We start from the raw sequence: 23,220 nt of genomic DNA on the forward strand, positions 1-23,220 counted from the left end.
CCCCTCGAGAACCGCAACAAAATTGTCAAAACAAGACAAACGCAGGAACCCTTGCGATTAGCAATCTCTGTCAATCGATCTTTTGAATCGAAATCTGCGAGATAAATTCTGGGAAAATGTAAATATAAAAGTCAAGAACTTTGAGAGATTCTTCAAGACGTTATCTCAAAATTCTATAATTTATTCTAAAATAAATTAAGATTGTTCATACCATCCAGTATTGCAAGTCTTGATTTTCAAAGATTTTTATCTGTCCTCAATAAAATTAGAATATTATAAATTGTCAATCCAACCCTTAAAATAGCTTTAAGGAAGAGGAGAAGATATCTCCTTTCGATTTTATTGCGATGAAACAATCCGCATGTATAAATTTCTTTTATTATGCAAATATTTTTAATTATCAAGAGGATAAGTAAAGTGATACTCTTTTAATTAATTAATTCTTAGATTAACATAATTGCGCACCGAGTAGGCATAAGGTAGAAAGCAAAATGATATTTCGAATTATAGTCGCACGTTTTATTGCCGACACGATATTACAACGTATGCAAGTCTATAGCCCGACATTTTGTGCGCTTCCGCCTCGTTGTAACGTTTCGTCGTTGTAATACAGCTGCGATGATCGCACGGCTGATCGATACGCGGTATTGCCGCCACGTAATAGTTGCTCGCCAGGCTGAAACCCACTGCTTAATGTAAACTATCTACAAATACGAGCTACGATGTTTATGCGGAATTACTATCTACCTGGTATACATGTATATATTTACAAACTTCTAGGACTTACTATTTACAATGCGCGCTATGAAGTCGGAAAAGGATATCGAGCGCTCGAGCAATATGATCGAAATGACTTTCTTGCGCATTTAGAATATTTAAACCGATGCGACAGAAAATGAATTAAGTAGAGAAATAATTTAAATAATTAAAGAAACATTTAAAAGATAGAAAATATTTGATAGAAAAATTCCATTCTATTGTTAGCAAGCGAGTCATGCATGCTTAATTTAATTTCAATGAAAAATCCTCCTGTCTCGGCGAATAATTAACATATAACAAAAATTATAAAAGAAAGATATATCTGTCAAGATATAAGTATTCATCTTTTCGTAATTTTTCACATTTATCGTGGTTGATTTTTAACTCTTGATTGATAGGTATTCATATCGAGGACATCCGATTTCATTTTGTCGCGCGCACATTCTACACCGATTATCATTTTACCTCTATCTCTTTCTTTCGCGTCTTAACGTACCAGGAGTCCAATTCATCATCCGCACGACGTTCACTACCTCCCGGAGGATCCGAGACCAGCTCGATGCGCTGGCACCGCAAAGGCCCTCAAACCACCTCCAACCCCGATCTCTACTCCCATACCGGCTCCCAGTGGCGGCTGCACCTGGCCAGTCAGGTTCACTGATGAGTTTACTAGTCCCAAGGTGTCACCCAACACCGACCCCGCTCCCGGTGATGCGCTCTCGCCCGATGATGGTGTTGGCCTCGCTCGCGGTGCCCTCGCGCACTTCTCCAGATGATGATGATGCGATCTGACAGCCAGACGGCTCACGTGCACTGGTATCGGCACTACGATTCTGGTACCTGAGCCGGTGTGTTGGCCAGCGGTACCATTGTGGCGACCAGAAGCGCCGGAGGGCGTTATAGCCGACGTCGCCGTCGAACCGACGCCGACGCCGCCGCCGCTCAACCCGGCCTTCACCCGCTTCCACTTGGCACGTCGATTCTGGAACCAGATCTTCACCTGCGCCAGAGTTATGTTGATTTGAAAAGCAAGTTCTTTCGCGATAGAGAGAAGAACCAAATTGCATATAATAAAATAATTAACACACACATGCACATAAATATATTTATAAAATGTATTTAAAGAGCAATTAACTTTAGCTATTTCATTCAAGATGATACGTTTTCTGTATTATAAATTATTTTTGACATTTCTATAAATTCTCAATATCCTCCAGATTGCGAGAATTATATTCAACATTTAAGTCTTAATTTTGAATGTTTAATTAATTAAATGAATTATTCTTTAACATCAAATTCTAATTGTATGTATAGCTCATTGACTTATCGTGTTCAGCACTGACCTGCACTTCCGACAGCTTCAGCGCGTGCGCTATATGCGAACGCTCTGTCAGGCTCAGGTACTTCTTTGCGTGGAACTCGCGCTCCAGCTCTAACAGCTGTTCCGAAGTGAACGCGGTACGTCGCCGTCGGGCCTTGTTGCCACCGGTGTTCGACGTTGACGAATTTTGCCCGTTCTCTAAGGACCTGCTGGGACTTGTGGTGACATTGCCGATGCCGCCAACACCACCATCGGAAATGTCGTGACCCTCGCCGGAACCCGCAGCCCCACCACCCTCTTCGTCGCTCTCAGCTGATACACGATCGTTCTCGGATCCTGCAACACGTGGATGATTATGAAGCATCTGTCAAATTGCATATTTCTTTTATATAAAATATCAAAATTTTAAATCTAATTAATTCATCGAAATATATGTGCCAAAAAAATTTAAAACTAATGGTAAAATAATTTGTCACTAAATTAATTTGCGTTATATTTTTATATTCTGTCAATATGTGTGCGCATCGTTTAAATATTTGTTGCAAGCATAGATACGAATAGAAAATATAACATGCTTTTTAATCAAAATATTATTTCTATGATAAACTCACAATTGAATTATTAAGAACAAATAAAAATTATATTCAACATTCAAAAAATATAATCGTCCTAAGAAATGATTTTAAAATGCACAATTTTTAGATAGAAGGGTTATAATCCACAATAACTCGAGATATATTAAGTCATCAAGGGACTTTATCGCTATCGAGAGTACATCGCCGCGGTATGTATAGCCTGGCGGCTATTTAATATGCGGAGCAGATTGGTCGTTCCTTCATAAAAGTTGCGCTCTTCGATCGTCGGCAACGTTCTCTCGTCCGTAATTTCCCGTACAGAGTTTTTTTTTCTTTCATCCGCGAGACAACCGAGCGCGACATGCAATATGCACCGAGATACGAAACAAAGTTACTGTGGAGTTTGATGACTCCGTCGGGTTATCATTTATTGAAAATTATTCCTACAGCGTGGTTATATAGTAGTATAAATGGCTTGCGCTTGACTGATCGACGGTCGACTGAATAAAAAACAGAATTCGCATTAATTCACAGATGTCGGAGGAAACAATTTGAAGGTTGTCTTTAATATTAACATAACAATTAGAGGCTTTTTATATAAAAGGAAGAAACGAGACAGAGTTCCAATCAAAAATACATTAAGAATTTTTCAAAAATTTAATAAAAAAAAGAAATTATGCAATTTATTTTCTATAATATTTTAGAGATCGATGAATAAATCAATATTTATTTAGCTTTCTAAAAATAATATAAAAATATAAAGATAAATTATTAAAATTTACTAAAATAATATAACTAAAATTTACATAGATGCTTTATTGAAAATTTTATGCTCTTTATTTGAAAAATCAAAACATCAGAACCCACGTTCTATTAGATCTAAAGTTATATTCCAATAGATAAATTAATAGGTATTAAGACCTATGTACATGCAGTCCATTTCCCTCAGAGAGAAATAGTATAAATAGAATCATATAGGTTTTCTCCTCGTCGTATTTTCTCAAGTAAGCAACCGCACGTGATTCGCACAACTTTTCCCATATGGTCGAGTCGCATGATCAAGAGCCGATCGTTATTTGCGGGCGCATTATTTCCTGCTAAAGTTCGTTGTCAACGGTCAACTTGGCTATGGTTAGCTTGAGTTATTCATCGGTCGCGATTCGCGTCTTTCTTATCCCGAAGTTCGCGGATCGCGCACTTACAGGAGCGCGCAAACTTTCCACCACCGTCGGTTTGATGCACTCTTCAATCGCTAACTTATTCAGAAGGTTTCGATTAGACGAACGATACGCTTCCGCGAGTGTACACGGGCGTTGTCCCTTGCTTCCCGTCTTTACACTTTGCGGCGGAATCGATCTGGAAGCACGACATTGTTACATCCTCGTTTAGCGGACCATACTCCTTTAGCGAATAGAGTTATTGGAGCGAGGCTATAACTCGAAACTTAAACACGACAATGAAATCGCTTTCGCTTGTTTGAAGCTGGCAATTCGGCTCTTGTAGCGAACAGATGAAGGCGACGTGAAATCGGTGAATGAACACAATATTGATTCACTCGCGAAAAAATCATTAAATGTGTCTTTTTCCAACAGAAAGAGAAAAGAAATTTTACATAAAAATAAAAAGATTTAGTTTGTATAAATAATGATTTAGTTTGTATAAATACATTTTACATTAAATCAATTCTAATAAAATAAATTCCAAATTATTCTAGTTTATAAGTTATTTTTAAAGTGTAAATTGTATCAATTTTTTTTATTTTCATTAAATTGTTAATTTATCTGTAAAAAATATTTGTCTTTAGAAAAATTTATCTTTAAAAAAATATTTGTCAAATATTCCATACATACATGTGTGCACCTACAATACAGACACAAAAAAAAATATTTTTATCTAAAAAAAAATATTTTTTTAGAATATATATGGATTCAATTTAATAAATATAAAATTATGTAATATAGTTATGTAGATAGTTGTGTGATATTAAGTATATAGTTATGTAAAGTTATGTAAGTTTTATAATACGAGCGAAATATTATTTTATTTATAAGAGGTTAATTTGCTCACATGGATCGATTAGGTTGCAAATTTACCCGCCAATTACACGAACACGCAACAGATTAATTGGGTCGCGGCATCTTTATCGATTTCACTAAGAAAAGCTGCTGATATCTATATACTTAACGTAATATTACAATGTTATCGATTCGTCATACATAATAATAATCGGCGAAAATAGCTGACGTTATCAGAGCTCATATTTTATTTAACCATTGGTAAAGAGCAATTATTGAAATCTGTCAATGATGAAATAGCCGGAAATTAAATCATTTAAAGATCTTTATCCTTAATTCATTGACTATTTGTGTCGGGTTAATTTTCGCAATTTACCCACTTTCATTGTTTTCATTCTCTCAACTATTTCTTCGTCAGCTGATTCTTTTTTATACGGAAAATATTTTTATCAGGAAAATATTTTACATACTTTAAAAAATTTTTTCCTGATATAAATATCTTGATTATAAATTTCTGATACATATAAAATATCTCAAAATATATTAGAATTAAAGTATCTTTTTTAAACAATAAAATGTTTTGAATTTTAAATGATTTTAGAATTCTTGAATTTTTAATTTTTTGAAAAGTATTTTCTTAAGGGAGAAATTCTTGATTTTAAAATTTTAAAATTCTTTGATCCTTTAAAAGTTAACAATTCTTTGAGTTCACGATTCTTCAATTTTTTTAAAAATACAATAAAATTAATCCAATTATTCCGCGGTTATATAATGTCTCGCATAATGATGCAAGGTTCCACAATTGATCGGCAGAATCGTGCCAATCTTGGTATCGTCGTTACCAAGGGGTACCGTTCTTTTTTTTCGCGACAAGTATGGTGCGGTTCTTTACGGACCAAGATGCGATCCTCCCATATCGTGTCGGACGCGCCGCAGGCTCACCACAATCGGGCAATGAATAACGAAATTTCACCGACCAGGAAAACTGCGGGAAAAGCAAAAAAAATGTCCGGGGGTCGAGTGCTTTCGTTCGATTGCAAGTGCGGATACCAAGTAGTCGAGGAAACAATTTATGCATCTGTGGTCTCCACAGATAAAAATGCAAAGAGCTCGCGTGGGTTTGATTATAATCGTAGCTTATGTACATATTTCTTCTTATACATTCAGCATTAGCGTGATCGTTGAAAAATTATGCAAACATTATTATTATGAAAACAAATATGAAGGATTCAGGACATAATATCTATAGCATCACATAAATATCTTATCATCCTTTCGTTGAACACTTTTAATTATATCACTGCACTTCTCCTATTTTTGCAACTTAGCGGTAGATTTCGATATTCGTGTATGATTCCAGCCGTGTGTGAGAAATAAATCCGCTGATTAAGCGTTAAGGAAACAGGCGAGATTCGCGACCTGATTCGAGAATAATTTGCTCGATCGCAGCCCCCGATATAGCGCCCGACGCGATCGATCGGCGAGCTTCGCCGGAAGCAATTATCAGGATCGGATCGTAGGAAGCGCTCATTCGCTCGCTCGTGTATGACTCTGAGTAAATGTATTTTTGGATACGCGACATGAAATTTCAATCGGGCTTATTAACGGTCGCTCTGCCAGTATGCACCGTATGATGACGTTACCGAGCGTTGCGACGATCGATATAGCGAAATGTCGTTTTGTCTTCTTTCCTCTTCCTGCATTTATTATATTCGCATGCTGCGAATATATTACAAGCGTTCTTAGACAGTAAAATATGAAAATCGAACATGTGAATAAAATATATATAATTGTAACATAATAAAATTGTAATATGATATTTAACATACAGAGGAAAAAATAAAATAAAATTGTAACATAATATTTAACATACAGAGAAAAAAACAGAGAGATAAAGAAAAAAAGATCGAAAAATTTTAAAATTAATTTTTGATAGTAAAATGATTTCCCAAGAGATAATTTAAAATTAATAATTTTTGAAGATAAAATATAAACAATCAAGAACATCTCAAAGAAAATGTATTTCCTTCTATGTAATATGTAATGCTTTAAAAAATGAAAGAGATTGTCTTTGCTGGATGAAAATGACACGAAACTATTTGTCGCAATTAAATAATGCATGTACATTCCACTTTATAATTTTGAGAGTTTTTTCATTCTCACAATCTCGGTTACATCACATTTATCGACAGATTTTTTCTATAAATGCTTCTTATGCACTAGATAATTGTCGAATCGCCGAGTCGCCGAGTCGCCGGCAGTTATAGCCTGGATTATACCAGTTGTTAATTCTGCAACGCTGGCATTATAAATATCACACGATGCTCAACGTCGCGGCAAAATTGACGGCTTCCATTCATAGCGACGCGACAGCCACTTTGTTACACGTTACTGGCTCGAAGCCGATCCTTCATATAATCTTAGTCGTCGTCCTGACGGCTATGAATGACGAATGACGTGGTCTAAAAGGACCTTTCGTCTCGCATGCCAAATCGAAATATGATCCTTCCGATGCACGATACGCTAATCGGCATTCCGTCGCAAAATCGGTGAGTGCGATTAAAATTCAAGTGACATTCGATGATTATCTTCTTGTGTGCTGTTTGAACGTCATCAAATTAGATTCGAATACAGAGTAAAGGAAACGAGCGATTATAGTAATTACACTTAATTAATTAGTCTTATTCTCGCTATAGAGGAAAATTAACAGAACGCTACCTTAAAACTGTTTCCAATAAACATAACTTTGAATTCTTTTAGATTATCGTAATCACAAAAGACAAGATAAGTAACACGTAAAAAACGTTTCAATTTTGATCGTTCACAGATAATCTAGATAAATTACAAAAATTAATTTTATTATAATATTTTGCTATAAGATATTATAAAACAATTGCGTCAGAATATTGATATAATCTGATAGCGTCACCAATCATAATATCCTCACAATCAGACAATTCGTCGGATTTTTTTCTTCAGCAGTAGTAGTAATATTTTTGTAAGTGGCTTACAGATATATCTAGAAACAGTTAGTTTGGGTTTAAATTTTACATTATGTGACAAGTAAGCCAATTTATCATGCAAAGAATTATTTAATCTATCAGTAAATTCAACGAAGTAAAAAACGGGATTTACATAAATTTTCATGGATTTTTTTGATTTTTCGAAGCGATAGAGAATAGAATCGTTTCATGTCGCCGTGTGAATGGAACTCTAAATTTTTTATAAACAGTCAAGAGCTTCGTTTTTTTGACTCTTTCACATTTCCATTTACATAGTCAATTTTCATGTTCTTACGATGAAAACGCTGTTAACACACTTTCTAGGCCAACAATAAATAATTCGCTACTGAATATCGCGCGCGCGCGCGAGACTTGTTCTCATTTCAAAGTACTTGTCTTACTAATCCAATCTTCAATACATCTACGTGATGGATTCGATATTTTTGTATCTCTAAGTAATGGAATCCAAATCTGTATGTCCAGGATTTTGAGATTTTTCTTTTAAAGTAATAAAACGTGTACACATTTTAAAAATGTATCATTCAAAAATTCTGATTGATATAATATTGAAAAATAATATTCTTGAAGAAAATTTAATTATATAAGAAAATTTAATTATATAAGAAAATTTAATTATATAAAGCAAACTTTATTAAAATTAACAAAATAATATACGAAAGAGATTACTCGACATAAGTTATTTTTATAGAAGAAGAATTCAATATACACCAGAAGACACTTAGTAGACTGCCCTATTAAAAGTATTATCTTTCAATATACTCCAATACCTTCCAATAAAAATTTCAATACCTCCCAATCTCAGTTGCAGAAATTGTATAATCGAACAATTTGAAGATCTTAGACATTATAAAAGGAAGAGTTATTTTTAACTTCTCGTCATATTGGATAATAGCTCCGACAATCGATAAAATCTTAGCTGCGCCGTTGTGTATTTATGACGCATCGTCTCGATCGACGATCGCATTAAAATAACTGTCCGTTCGTAGACTGTATAAAAATTCACTGCTCATCAAGAATAAAACCGATCGAGAAAGCATGCACAATGCATATGCTTGATGGCACTAACGTTCATTCTATCACGCATTTCTTACAAGCCAATTTATTTGTTTCTATTAATAGTTAAGATTAATCAAAAGAATTAATTAAAAGATTAAAAGATTAATTAATAGAATAGTCAAAATTGAAATTATATATTTCAAAAATAAAGAAGTGCCAATTCTTTTTTGCAGAATTTAAATAGTATTTTATCTTATGCATTTTAAATTAAAGATTCACATATGATACACTATAACATACAATTATAATTAGTAACATTATAATTTAGTAGGAACGGCCTTGTAAAAAAAATAAATTATTCTTTTGAATTGTATTGTAATTACATAATTCATTGAAAAATATTAAAATTCTTTCAGTACAGAGCTGTTCAAAGTGCAACATGATTTTTTCTATAATTTAATTTTTTTAATATTCTTCCTTCTTCCTTCATTTATCTTGTTGCTTCGAAAAATTATATACTTTATTGAGTCTCAGAGATTTTTATTTCTTAATTTATACTTATTGATTTTTTTGTATTTTTCAATACTTGACTCATACATTGCTATTCAAATTTAGAATCTTAATTCTTAAATTCATATCTGATTTTTGATTCCAGGATATTGGGATATCAATCGTAGTAAAATTAGTTTCAGAAATTGATATTTAATGTATTCGAATTATTTTTTTAATTTTTTCCCATTCCATTGATTCTCATCAGAGCAAGATCAGGATTGGTAATCCACGCATTGTACGAGAATGCAATGCTCACACGTAGGTGGATCGCGACGAATTCGTGGAACGTCGCGATCGCGCCTCATCGTGACGATCGGACGCACCGGTTCGGCGCGGTGCGTCATAAATGACCGATGACAGGTTCCCCGAAGTCATTTCGTCTCGCATACGAAATCGCCGCCGGTCGGCGGTACATCAATAAAAAGTGTGTCCGGCCACGAATAAATGCGCGCGCCTGTACACCATCGGAATTGTCCCCACGAAAATACGTGATCGACGATCACGTACCCTTCGACTTTCGGCGATCATCCAGCGGCGCCTTTTCGAAGAACTATATCTGCAAGATATTGTCTAAAAATTCTTGAAAAGAAAAAATGATTTTCCGTCCTTTTTTAAAACTAACTCTTTAGGCATGTTATCGTTTTAAGTTATATTTATTTATTCCGATTTTATTTCTCGCCCCTTTCATTTGAGTTTTATTTTACGAAAAATATATATTCTTGAGATATTCAAAGTATTTCTTCACTATATTTTAACTTTGCGATCATCTATTAAATATTATATTTCTAGAAAATCTCCGAAAAATACGAGAAGATTGGAATTTATGGAAGATACATTAGAGAAAATTCGGCCAGGATATTCAGAAGTATCATAATATTTCATACATTCACATATGTCTGTACACATAAGAGATCAGGCCACGAGACCGTGATAATTTATGCACGCTACCGTGTATCTCGATCCTTTGCGGTCGATCGTGGCGACTGCGATCGTGACCAAAGACACGCCATCGGAATTTGTAAACACTTAACAGTCGAACCCGCCGATTTCTCCCGTTTCGCGATTGGATCCATAGATCATTCTGCGCCCCTCTTTAGAGACCATTGCTTTGACGGCAATATTTGTTCCTGCACCATTCATCGCTTAATTATTAAATAATCATATTACGATTTAAATGATATTTCTTCCTAAAATTATATTACGGTAAAGATACCACACTTCTCATGCAAAATTAATTTGTTGTATTAAGTTAATAGCCGAACAAGATGGAAAATTGTCAGAATTCAGAATTTATATATGGATCGACATATTTTCGCTAACTTTAAATTACCGCACTATCAAAAGATTTAAAATTATGTAATATACATAGTGTTATTACCATATAATCTATCACTATAAGATAATCAAAGCACTTACATGTGCTCTCTTAGAAAACTAAGACTGTTCCAAAGCACTTTCTGCATTTATAACAAGTTACTACTAACTTTGTGGCGAGTTATATTCAGCATTGCATGTTATTAACATGTGTTCTATGTTTTCTACACATATATATATATATATATATATATATATATATATATATGTATAACTTTCACGCATCTTTTTATCTCGCCCATTTTTGAAAGATGATACAACAAAAAAATTTATTCACTTATTTATAAGATTATTATAAACTATATTTAATTTAATTTAATTTAAATTATTTGGATTATATATATTTAAACCCGAGATGCGGACGATTAATTTGAGAGAAGGGGAGATGAAATGCTATATCAAACATATTTCTTCACTGAAAGAAGACTCTGCCAATCCAAACAGCACTCTGGCCCGCCGCAAATTCTCTCGTTATATTGTTTTTATTACAAAACCATTATTCCTAAAAATAAATTATTTGCCATCTTAACTTTGTAAACAGCCCGCAAATTTTCTTGTCATTTATTGCATTATGAATTATTATTCCTAAAAACAAATCATTTGCTTTTATCTCTCTCGCGCTTACAATCTTCTTCATGAAAATAAAAAAGAATGTTAAGGGGAAGGGTTAAAACTGTGTAGCTTACCGTGTCGCGACTTGGAGAGATCGTGCGCCGGCGACGCCGGCGAACCGATGCTGCCGTCCTCGTCTTCGCTGTCGGTGAAGCTACTGAGGGCACGCTGACTCCCCGTGCGACGGCAACCATCCAAGGGGTAGTATCCCTGCGGATGACCGGACGCTGACGCGGAGAGCTGTGGCAACCGGCTCTGATGCAGCTCCGGATGAGCCGGATAGCCGGCGGACGGATGTTGCGGCGGCAGCATCGGGACGCCGGATGCACCGCTGCCGCCGTACATCCGCATCGGTAGCCAGGCACTGTACAGACCCAGTGGCACGCCGAAACCTGCGTAGAAGGGTTGATGGATTTAGATGGTTTAGATGATCGGTAGATTCGGGTAGATGGATATAGAAGTAAATTGTCGATAGATTTATTCAGATTCTATCTAAACCAGAGCGGTCTATTTTTGAACAAACTTGATTCAATAATTTTAATTTTAATTCTCAATGGGATTGTTAATTACTGTTAATAATAATTTAAATGTATAAAAATAGATTATCGAATATTTTGAGTATGTTTTTTAACCGCATTTAAAATAACAATTTAAAATTTTTACTTAGCATTTCTCTTATTGCATTCTTCGTTTCTTAGAGTTAAATAGTGAAAGTATATTTCAAATCACGAAGACATGTAATTTGATTATTTTAATGTAAAATTTAATATCTCTTCGTTAAATATTCTATCAATGTCTTCATTTATGACTTCGATCTTTCCAACATCCATTAATACAAATGAATGTAATTGCAGGATTAATCAAATTTCATGTTTTACTTTTAGTCTTGTTAACAAATGTTTAATAAAATGTTTCTTTGTTTGCTAAATATTTATTCTTACATTTAACTTTTATTTTCTTGAACATATTTTTTATTTCTTAAATTCATATTTGCATTCACATATTCATTGTTGCTATTTATAAATTATGCAACTGCTTTATTTTTTAAAGTAATTTTAGATTTTGATTTTCATATATATATTGTAACTCTCTTTTAATTAACACTAATTATGACTTTGTATGACATATATTTTTCTTCATTAAATTCATAGCAATTCAATTTTTTTTTGTATCAACGAAATTATATATATATATATAATTTCGTGGTTACAAGTTAATGTTTAATGATATAACTTAGAGTTAACTGCGTCATACTACAATAAGTTGAATAGAAGAAGAAACAATAGGTTTCAAAGGTTTCAATTATAAGCATATCCATGATCGCAGATTATAGTCCGCAAAACGTCGCCAGCACCTGGTATCTTTTCACGTTTTGGAGCATCGCTTAGACATCGTGGCGCCTTTGACTCGATAGAATAATCTCTTATAGTGATTGTATCATTATCTATCTGCACGTATATTGCATTAAATAATCAAAAATATTAATAGTTATATCTCATCCAAAGCCAACAAACTGCAAAATGCAATGTTTGACAAATATACATAGTATTTAATTTTTAACAAATATATATATGTAAAAAGCATAATATTTAATCATATGCATTTCTAATATATTTGCTCGCGTTTTATATCATTCATGATATCAGCCATTGCTGGCTAAATCGGTATATAATTCTCCCGACGGAAAAGTAATAAAGATTGTATGAGAATCCTGCATAATTTAATTTTTAACGATTCCACCATATGCATGAATGAAGAATTTTTCTTTCCACAATGAAAATTCTTACGATGACTTGTTAAAGATTATAATAGATAAATGTTATTGTTTCATGTTTGAGGCATTTATTAGTTTCATTGTTCGTCTGTAATTAAAATAAAAATTGATAGAAAATATGCATAATATGTATTTTTTTAAACCGAATATATCATCGATTGAAACGATGACAAGATTTCATCGAAGATTAATATTTCACATGCAAATCATTCGCTATCAGTAATTCTAGTGCTATACTCGTATTTATAATTGAAAGCACTACTTATCAATGATAATACACTGATATCACTTAAAAGAGTATAAGATGCAAACATTTAAAAATTTAGTGGATCAATAAGCTCTTCCATTGTACAGATATCAAGATTTCACAATCTTAATATCTCTTATAAAATTAGCTGTTTTAATAAAAAAAAGTTTTATTATATATAATTTATTTATAATAACATTTATAATTATACACACATATATTTGACGTGAGATTTCAAATTGTTTCCTAACAATTTTATCATTGAAGAAAATATATTGACGAAAACTGAATGAATTGTCGGAACACAGACGTGGTAACACGCTCTTTTCTGCAGTTATCGATTCGTTCATTTTTATGTATTTGTAGCCGCTGTATTTTAAGCCGCAGTCACGATATTAACTTTTCGCACACTCTTTTGCATTATTTTCGTCCGAAGAGTACTTATAAAATAATTTCAAATTTATAAATTGCTTCCAATCGATTCTTTAAGAAATATAAGGACAAAAATGCTCCACATAATAAAAGCAAAAATCTTAATTTACAATTTTTTCCATTTATAATTTCTATTTATAATTTTTTCTTGAAGTGCAAAATCTTCTTTCTTATTTTACAGTAATAATTCATTCAAATAGTCATAACGAATAATCACTTTGTCGTCGGAAAATTTCGATTAATTGTACTCGCATTTCGATTAATTGTACTCACTTTTACATTCAATATCCTTCTCACAGAGAATAAATTCGTAAATATAAAATTAAATTTTCAGATTAATTTCCATCAATGGCGAGGAATAAAGAAGGAAAAGAGAGCACTCACCTGAGGGCAGCGTATTCGCCGTAGCGGTCGCCAGGTAATGCCTCTGATAGAGCTGATACTCCCGGTCCCGGTGCTCTTCCTCCTCGCTGCCGTTCGTCCGGTCATCCCGCGCGACGACAATACCAGCATCGTGATCCTCGCGCGCGCCACCGATCAGACTCTCGATCGTGAAGGGTCGCGGCGTCGGACGTCGGGCGAGCTTCACTTCCGCAACCGACGACTCCAGCTCGTCGCTCGCCGATCCGACGTCGAGCTCGGTTTCCTCCACACTTGCGTCCATGACTCGAGCTGGACCTGATGCTGTCAACCGATGGGTGTCGGAAAAATCGAGAGCCGCGATCTCGATTCGATGTTACATAGATAGCATATCTTCCTTTTTCGTGCGCAGAAATTGCCGCTTCTCAAAGCGTCGTCTTTCCGTCTTCTGACGAATTTCGTGTCTCGAGTTTTAGGAAGCTGAATCGCGTAGATTTAATTATGCGCCGAATCTGAATGAGATCCGCATCAATGTCGGATTTGCTTTATTCAAGTTGTGAGTATTGAGTCGTTTCAATATAAGCTTGGCGTTGTCAATTATTGTTCAGGCGCGCTTAAGGTACATCAATAGATTTGTATTAATAATTGTTTTATAATTTTCTGTTTTATTCTGCCTTGCATTGCATTATAATAGCTATGGCACATTTTATAGCGAGTTACAGTGGATAATCTTTACTGTCAACTGTCTGCTTTTTGCTTTTCTGTTCTACACAATATCCAAATATATGTAACAATATATGTAACATATAAATATCTATTATGAGACTAAAAAATCGTAGTCTTTTAATTCAACATGGTCAACGCGTCAATGATAATTTCCCTTCATTGACGATATCTTCCGTGAGAGAAAACCATCGATGTTTCACAATTTAACAATTTCCGATGTGTATTTACATTTAACATGTACTTTGGCACTGGTTACAATTTTATGTAAAAAGTAAAAATTTATTACACTCTTCGCTGTCTTCGTGATTTGCAGAAACACTATCGATTATTGTAATTATAATACAAGTTTGTGAAAATTAGACGTGTGATATTTAATTAAAATTAGATGGTATTTGGAAATAAGATCTGCCATGTAAAACATAGAATTCGATTACTATAAATGCATTCATGTGATCTCCTTTTCGCGCTTTATTATTTAAATGTAATTTTTGGCTTTTGCATATATTATGGCGATTTTGAATAAAACTGATAGATAATTAGTTCAACTTGTCTAGGGCAATAATAAAATATGAATAACTGTCATCGGATCCTTGCTACATTCGTACTAAGCGTTAAATTATCAACCAATATTACAAAGGCTAATAAAAAATAGTGTTAACCATCTGCAAAAACCTGGCAGAGTTTAATCATCAGCACAAATTTGTAGGTGGGCTTAAATTATGATAATACTCGTTGAGAAGTTCTAGAATTGCTTGTGTCCATCTTTCTAGATTTTTTTCTCTTCTCTTTCATTTGGCAACTTTCTCGACTATAAACAATTCCGCACTACTTGTTGATGATGGCACCCACGAAACTATGTGTGCACCGAGATGAAACTATACCGATATCGGACGGCAACCGTATGGCACACGGGTCGACGGGCGACTGCCGAGGGTATAGAGCAAGGTATTTTAATTCGTGATCCCCCAGCATGCGCGGTTCCGGTGTGGTGGATGGGGTAGCTGCGCCGTACCGACCTTCATTCGACCCTGATTGGTTGCATGCGAACCAACAGTCGTCCGGCCGCGCCTATCGTTGGCTGACCCACCATCTTGGTGCCAGGTTTTTGATCCGAGATGCTTGCATTCGGATGCTTCGAGATTGGAAACGGTGGACAGTTCGGGACAGTCGTGGTATAGGATCCATTTTTAAATGTCATGTGATCGCTGTGACGACGTAATTAATGTTCCCTAACTAAACATGATTTCCGGGATAATGATTGAAAAGATGAAATCTTCGAGAGCATCATCCAGAAAATTAAAATCTCGAAAATTGTTCGTGAGAAGAGCAATTTAAAAAAAAAATTTAGTGTTCATTTTTCGAGAGAGAAAGCTATTCTAGTAAAATATTTTTCTCTCCAGCATTAATAAATAATCATCTGCCAATGTTGATTTAGATTATCTATAAAAATATAGAGATATTACATAAGTAATAAATACGTAATATGTGATATTTTATATAATACTACGTATTGATTTTTACAGATTACTAAACTTCACTAAATCTCACATATTTAAATTATGAGGGTAACTTATAAATGACAAAGTTGAAAATAACTTTGACAGATAATTGACTAATTGCACTTTCTCGTAGACATGAATCGACGTTAATGAGCTCTCTTTCACGGTCTATTTTGTATCCTCAACATGTTCCCCATTAAGTTATCCTTCGTGCCATCCCCCAAAAGATATTTTCAAACAAGCACAAAATTAGTGTCTTGCTTCATTTGTTCACAGAAAAATTGACATGACTTCCCTATTTGTGAAACATTATTTAAAGTCATTATTACATGGTCCTCCAATTGTCTTGTGCCTTTCTAATTTCTTCTAAATATTTTAATATGTTGTGTATTTTAATATATGCTACATACTATAATTTTTATACATGTAAAACTTTTTTAATTATTTCAGCAAAAATAAGTTGTTTTTTATTAGAAAACAAATATTGTCTATAATATTATAATTTTAATATTACAATTTTAATATTGATTAACTATTAAGCGCCTTCTTTAATAAAATTACGTTATTTTAACATACAGAAAGATATATTCTGTTCTAATAAATTTGGGAAACCATAATTATTAAATTATGAATTATGCTGCAACGTCATTAGAAATATTATACTTGTTACTTCACGCGTATTTGCGTACACGTCGAATTTTAGGATGGATTACGCCCACGCATCGTTTACGTCGTTGGTGGCTCTGAGCCGGCTAATCGATGGATCACTATAATAACGACACTATTTTGATACTCGTTAGCTTGCCGTCACTTTAATTGGATTCTAAAGTTACCTAATATATAATTATTTTCGTGCGCATAGGTCTTTATATTTATATCTTTGGTTAAATTTAAAATTTCGAAATATGTACATCTTCATTTAATAAAATACATGTTTCTCTAATATTTATTCCCAAATATTGTATTTATATCATTCGATTATACTTAATTCATTCTTATTCATGTCCATATGTATCATATGTCTAATTTCTTTCATTTAATTTACCGCATTTATTATTAATATTGATCTGTTAATTCTGAAAGAATCTAATTATATTTAAAGTATTCTCTTAAATAAAATATTTTTATAATGTTTTGATGTAAGCATATATTTAAACTCGTATACATATACCTACAATTAAATTAAATATATTATTATCTAATAATTTATTTTAGCTCTAACAAAGATAGAGATGTTTATACATATTTGAATGATATTTCTTAATAATGTAACAATATTTTACGATTATTAATACTCTTTCACGAATTCGAACATAACGGATGTAGTTTTACGAGCTGTCGTCAGAGAAGTTTATGGCAAACGTTTGCACTCATTTACGCGACAGAAAGGCGGAAATGAGTATTGGCGAAGCTAAAGAATCGAGCACAAAGCTCGACAAAGTGGCACTTAACGCCTTGTAAAATTAGAGAAGGGACACACAGAGGCAGGAAGAGAGATAAAGGAATTACGCCAGCGATGAAAGGTGTTTAACGTAGTTTGCTCTGGTAGTCGACCTCCTCTGTCAGTTAAGAACAAAGTGATCACTCGAAATAGGAATTTGTAAACTTCTTTTAAGAATTAATCTCGATAAAATATATATGTAATATGTATAAACGTCAACAGATAAATTATGCTGAAATTTTTTGGAAATTTTAGGAAACTCACTATAAACTACTTATCGAAATATTTCGCCGCATTGTATGCACATTACTGTGATATTGGAGAACAAAGAAGCAAATTGTTTTTACAAACACGTTTTATCTGATACATCATCCCCGGAGAAAGAGCGAACGACTATAAATTTCATCTGTGTTTCAAGGAGTGGCAATCGGCCAGACGAGTTTCACCCTACAAGTAGTCACTGACAAATTGGGACAGACCATGTCGCGCAGTAGAAAATGCGAGGCACGCGCCAGGTCGGCGCTGCAGAATACAAAGAATAATTTTATATTTTTTTCAGATATTTAATGAAAAAACAATATAAATTAAATCAACAGTATGCGCTCTACAAAAAGAATCGTACCTGTAAATCGCGCTGAATCCCGGAAGATAATTTCGAAAGTTACGTATAAAAGAATCGAAGCTCACGTATATCGAGTATGAGCGCGTTTCAATGGACGATTCAAGTCAGAGCGTAATAATAATTTTGACACGTCTAAAGAGAGATTTCTATAATAGATTCTTGTAACCTCGCCAGATTCCAATTGCATTAAATCTCAGCCGGTGCGCAATTTCCGTCATATTCGTTAGCGATAAAACTGAAAATCCTCCAGTTACATTGTGTGCGACCGTCATACATCACATGAATAAAGAGAAACGTTCAACCCCGGGTTCTACGAGCCGCCATGTGCGCGGCTGCTGTTCGCGCACAACATAAGAACGCAGGAGAGACACGCTTCGACCGTGAATGCTCAGACGGCCTTAAATCTCGTCTCGCTGCTCGCTTCGCGGACAGCGGAGCGAAGCGACGCTCGGTCCGCGTCTTTTTGCGCGGCGGAGGCGTCGGTGCGCGTCCCGCTCGACTCGTTACGCACGTGTGAACGGAAATGTCGACGCTTAAACGCTCGCGGCCGGCCGAGTTTTAATTGCCTGCCGTTAGTTACGCGGCCCGAGAGGGCCGAGAAGCGTGAGGGAGAGAAGGGTGATGCGCGCGCGCGCGCCTCTCTTGGGTGCTCTTGGGCGCTATTTGCTCGCTTTTTGCTGCGGTTTTCGGTGCCGCCACCAATCGCGTCCGACGGCCAATTTGTCCCAGCACGCATCTTCCGTTTGCGTCTCTCTTGCAGCCAGAATCCGTCTTCATGCCCTCCCCGTTTCCTGGCCATTTTTTTTATTTCGAAATCGCGATGCTATTAAATAACATGTTTAATTCTGATCTGCTTCAATGTAAAGTCTCTGTTAATTTTCACTATCCTCGAAACGCATATTTAAAGTCGAATATATAAATTAAAATTTAAATATAAAATTGAGAAAGAATGCTTAGCTTCTTATATTAGATGTCAAATACAGTGATAATTAATATAAATGTTTATTAATGTAGACTAAGCGAATTTAATACTTATTATCCAGTTTGTAGGATGAAGAAAATGAGGGGAAATTACTTTGATAAAAATCTTAATTTTATTTTATTTTTTTCAAAATTGCCCATCATATAATTATATGATAATTTCGAGTGTCGCACACGAGCAGTTCGCGTTTCTCTGAAAATCACGGTAGGTTCTTGTGAATGACCGGCTCTGTCGTTAATCCATCACTCGCGGGCGGAGATAGGCGACGGTTAGCCGACTGTTAAGCGCTAAAGAGTATTCCGCGCGTGCGTTTCTAAACATAGCGACGCAAAACGAGAGAGAGAGAAAGGCCAGGTTCGCGATTGGCGGTGCGCGCGGATGTGCGTGCTGGTCAAAATCGATGGTTAGCAAATTAGTGGGCGTCGCGAAAACCGAGAAGCATCCCCTCCCTCGCGTAATGGATTAAATCGCCGGATCCGCCGCCGATGTGGGCGAGGGATGAGGGGGGAGTCTCGTCGAGTTACGCGCAAATTAGCGAGCCGTCTATTTTACGCGTCCACGCGATTCGCGTGTTGAAGCCGAAATTACTTGGTCGTCTATTTTGATCGAGTCTGTTTCTAATAATCCGATAATAACTATGAACTTGAGGCAAAGCGAAGAATGAAGCGTCGCTCCAGCATCTCTCCACGGCTGTTTACGCATGTATATATATATATATATACACGCATGCACGCGCGATGGTCGCATGCATCGCCGCATTCATTTCACGCGTAATCGCAAGCGCGTCCCATTTCACGTCGAGGATACTCGTACTTCTTGCACGTCTCAATATAGCACCCCGTTTAGTCGCGCCCCGTACGATTAACTTGATTTAGGCATACGCCGTTTAGCGTTTCAACCACGAGACCGCCTTCGGTGATTTAAAGACGTCGCTCTTTGTCGCTGGTCGTTTTTTCGTATTAAAGCAATAAGGTGATTAACACGTCCGACATGGTAACGGAATGCATGAAACTTTGAGAGAACGATATTGCTACTGACAAAAAGCTTTTAAGTTTCATTTTTCAGCGGTCGCTCTCGTCCGCGCTAGTTTTACAGCTGATTTTTCACAGATTTATATTCTGTTTTATTCGATCGTCGAGCAAAAGATAAAATTAAATGTGGAAAATCTTTATATTTGAAAAACATGCTTGTATCGAAAAACATGCTTGTATCGAAAAACTATTTCCGGGGATGGATTATATTTTTTCGCTTGTCTTTTCAAAGTAAAAAAATATATGAATTCATTGCACTCAATTTGCGGATACACTTCTGTAAATTTATAAATCTAATCTAATTTCTATTTATAAATCTATTTATAAATCTATTTATAATCTATTTATAAATCTATTTATAATCTATTTATAAATCTAATCTAAATTCGGATTTATAAATTTTTCATCTATAACTTTCCATCATACGCCATACAAGATATCGGTTAAAAATACAAAGAGCCCACACGCACAAGCAGTCGGTTATATTCTTTTTCGCTTGTCTTTTCAAAATAAAAAAAAATATATGAATTCATTGCACTAAATTTGCGGACACACTTCTATAAATTTATAAATCTAATCTATAAATTATCGGATTTATAAATTTTTCATCTATAACTTTCCATTTTACATCATACAAGATATCGGTTAAAAATACAAAGAGCCCACACGCACGAGTAGTCGGTTATATTCGGGCGCAAGATAGCTCGAGACGAGCACTTTCTCTCTTTTATGGTGGTTACTGTAAAGCATGGTAATCAGGCAACCGATTGATTAGCCGACAAAGTCCCGCCGGCAAATTAGAAGAATGCCATCTACACGTCTCCGTCCCCGCACTTCATTGTACGTGTTACCACATATGCGTGCACGTACGCGCTTCTCGTATCCTTCATCAATTTGCATGTGTGTGCGTATAAGATGTTTCACAAAAAACAGTCTAGACATATATCTTTCAGAAACATGTAATATAAACGTATATATATATATATATATATATATATATATATATATATATAATATATATTTTTTTTCGTTTTTTTCTATGATTCTTTTCAAAATTTATAAGAAAAAAATTTTTTTAAATACAATTTGTTCATTTTTTCGTTGTTTATCTATAATATTCATTTATGTATAAATTTACACACGCACAAATCTACACATATATGAATACATGTAGGATGTTCTATGCAGTACCTTTCAGAAATATTAAATATATACAAAAATATTAGGGAAGCTTTTATTTTCATTAAAAAAATATTAATAAATTGATAATGTCTTTAATTTTTTTTGAGACATTACTCTCGTGAAACATCCTGTACATGAAGGTAACGCACAAGATGAGTGAGAGAAAGAGGGAGATTATCTGGTAAGAAGTCTATCCTTGAAGCAGTCCAGTCTCGGTCCGCTCGATGCATCTGAATGCACGTTGCCCTTTGAAGTGCACCGACAGCCACACACACACCAATTCTGTCGACATTCCCTTCGTGTCTTCCAAGGAAAAAATATCGTTATCCGCCCACTCAGTGCTTATATCTTCGAATAAGCGAGGGTGTAAGTGGATGACACTGATCCGTGACACTTCCGTATTTAAAATTCTATTTAGTGAACGGAGACTCTTAAAACGGAAGTCGGAAAACTTCAGTTCTTCTATCAAACAGTCAGTTCAGATTTTTTTTAATTACGTATAGTATAAATATCTTATTTCAGAAAGGAAGTCTTTTAAATTCTTAAATCTGACTTGTGATAATATTTTTATAAAATTACCGTCATATTATTGGTTCTGTGAATATTTAATATATGAATAAATTTTTATCTCTAAATAGCTGCAAGTGAAGAATATAATTTTTTTTTAAAACGTTAAATTAAAAGCAAATATTTTCATCAATTGTTTCTAAATTAAAGAATTTCCGTTCTTAAATTATATTGCCCTATATAGGAATTAATTATATTGCCCGATTTAGGAATTATTGAGATTTTTAATTTCACTATATAATTTGAAGAAAATAGTCTTTAGCGGGTTAATGACAATTTGTATATAAATCAGGAGGTCTCGTAAAATTATCACTCCCTGCACCCTCGCTTGATCGTTGAAAGCCAAGCATCCAAGCACAAAGGATCAGTTGGAAACGTCGAGGATGCGGCCAGATCCTACAAATAATCCCGTCGAAATGTCGTCGCGCTTCGGTGGACACATAAATGCTGGGTTCGTTCGAGTATGAATTACTCGTGTCGTCGCGACGACAATGTTCTAGCGACTATCTTTTTCATCGCTTGTCGGAAAATCTTTTTAATCCATTTACAACATCCTTTTGTTGTTTTTGTATCTCTAACAATCTTTATTTCTCCCAGAAATATCGTAATGAATCGTTTTATATATCTCCCGCAACATGATTTATCTAAATACATTTATTCTGATTATCAATTGATTTTTTTCAGAACTTACCAAAGATTTAATTATTAGAAATTACAATGGGCGTTTTCCAGCTAGCGACACAGAGGACACAGTGTAACACAGTGAATCATTTCATCCTTGTTTACATTCGGCAATCAACAAGGTTGAAGTGATACACTGTGTTCTCTGTGTCGCTAGCTGGAAAACGCCCAATGCGTGTATAATCTTGACGAATAGTTTTCTTGAACATTTATATGCACATAATAATACAAATGTATAATAAGTTAATTTATCGTTTGGTTAAAGAGCGAAAAATTTAATATATTTTCTTGTTAATAACATTACACTGTTTATATAGGATTCAATGAATGAATTATTTAAGATATTTAAATTTAATTAATATAAGTCTAAATAAAATTGTAATTAAAATACTATCTTCAAACTTATGGAGTTGAATTTTTATATTATTTTTTCTTTTATTGTCTCTCTC

At 34.5% G+C, this 23,220-nt stretch overlaps 1 protein-coding gene across 2 annotated transcripts; it reads right to left on the reverse strand.

Moving 5' to 3' along the window:
• Window positions 1-497: 497 nt before the first annotated feature.
• Window positions 498-15,913, reverse strand: LOC105257975 (homeobox protein GBX-2). Of its 2 annotated transcripts, XM_011268956.3 has the most exons (5): window positions 14,065-15,913; window positions 11,302-11,619; window positions 2,103-2,416; window positions 1,256-1,759; window positions 498-676 (listed from the first exon to the last, which is right to left on the reverse strand). In XM_011268956.3, the coding sequence occupies exons 1-4, from the start codon at window positions 14,342-14,344 to the stop codon at window positions 1,289-1,291; spliced, it is 1,383 nt and encodes a 460-aa protein (XP_011267258.1). In that variant the 5' UTR covers window positions 14,345-15,913; the 3' UTR covers window positions 498-676; window positions 1,256-1,288. The 2 variants fall into 2 exon arrangements, with proteins under 2 accessions (XP_011267258.1, XP_025265430.1); XM_025409645.1 differs by having other exon boundaries at window positions 498-1,759.
• Between the last annotated feature and the right edge of the window lie 7,307 nt (window positions 15,914-23,220).

The sequence above is a fragment of the Camponotus floridanus genome, unplaced genomic scaffold (genome assembly GCF_003227725.1).
Source record: "Camponotus floridanus strain SB8 unplaced genomic scaffold, Cflo_v7.5 scaffold10, whole genome shotgun sequence".
Classification (NCBI taxonomy): Eukaryota; Metazoa; Arthropoda; class Insecta; order Hymenoptera; family Formicidae; genus Camponotus; species Camponotus floridanus.

What these genes read in the sequence shown, in the direction of transcription:
- LOC105257975 (XM_011268956.3), bottom strand. Translation starts at nt 14,344, where the DNA reads ATGGACGCAAGTGTGGAGGAAACCGAGCTCGACGTCGGATCGGCGAGC. An exon ending in GGCGAATACGCTGCCCTCAG is followed by an intron (nt 11,620 to 14,064) that starts GTGAGTGCTCTC and finishes CCTTCTACGCAG; the next exon opens with GTTTCGGCGTGCCACTGGGT. An exon ending in TGAAGCTGTCGGAAGTGCAG is followed by an intron (nt 1,760 to 2,102) that starts GTCAGTGCTGAA and finishes ACTCTGGCGCAG; the next exon opens with GTGAAGATCTGGTTCCAGAA.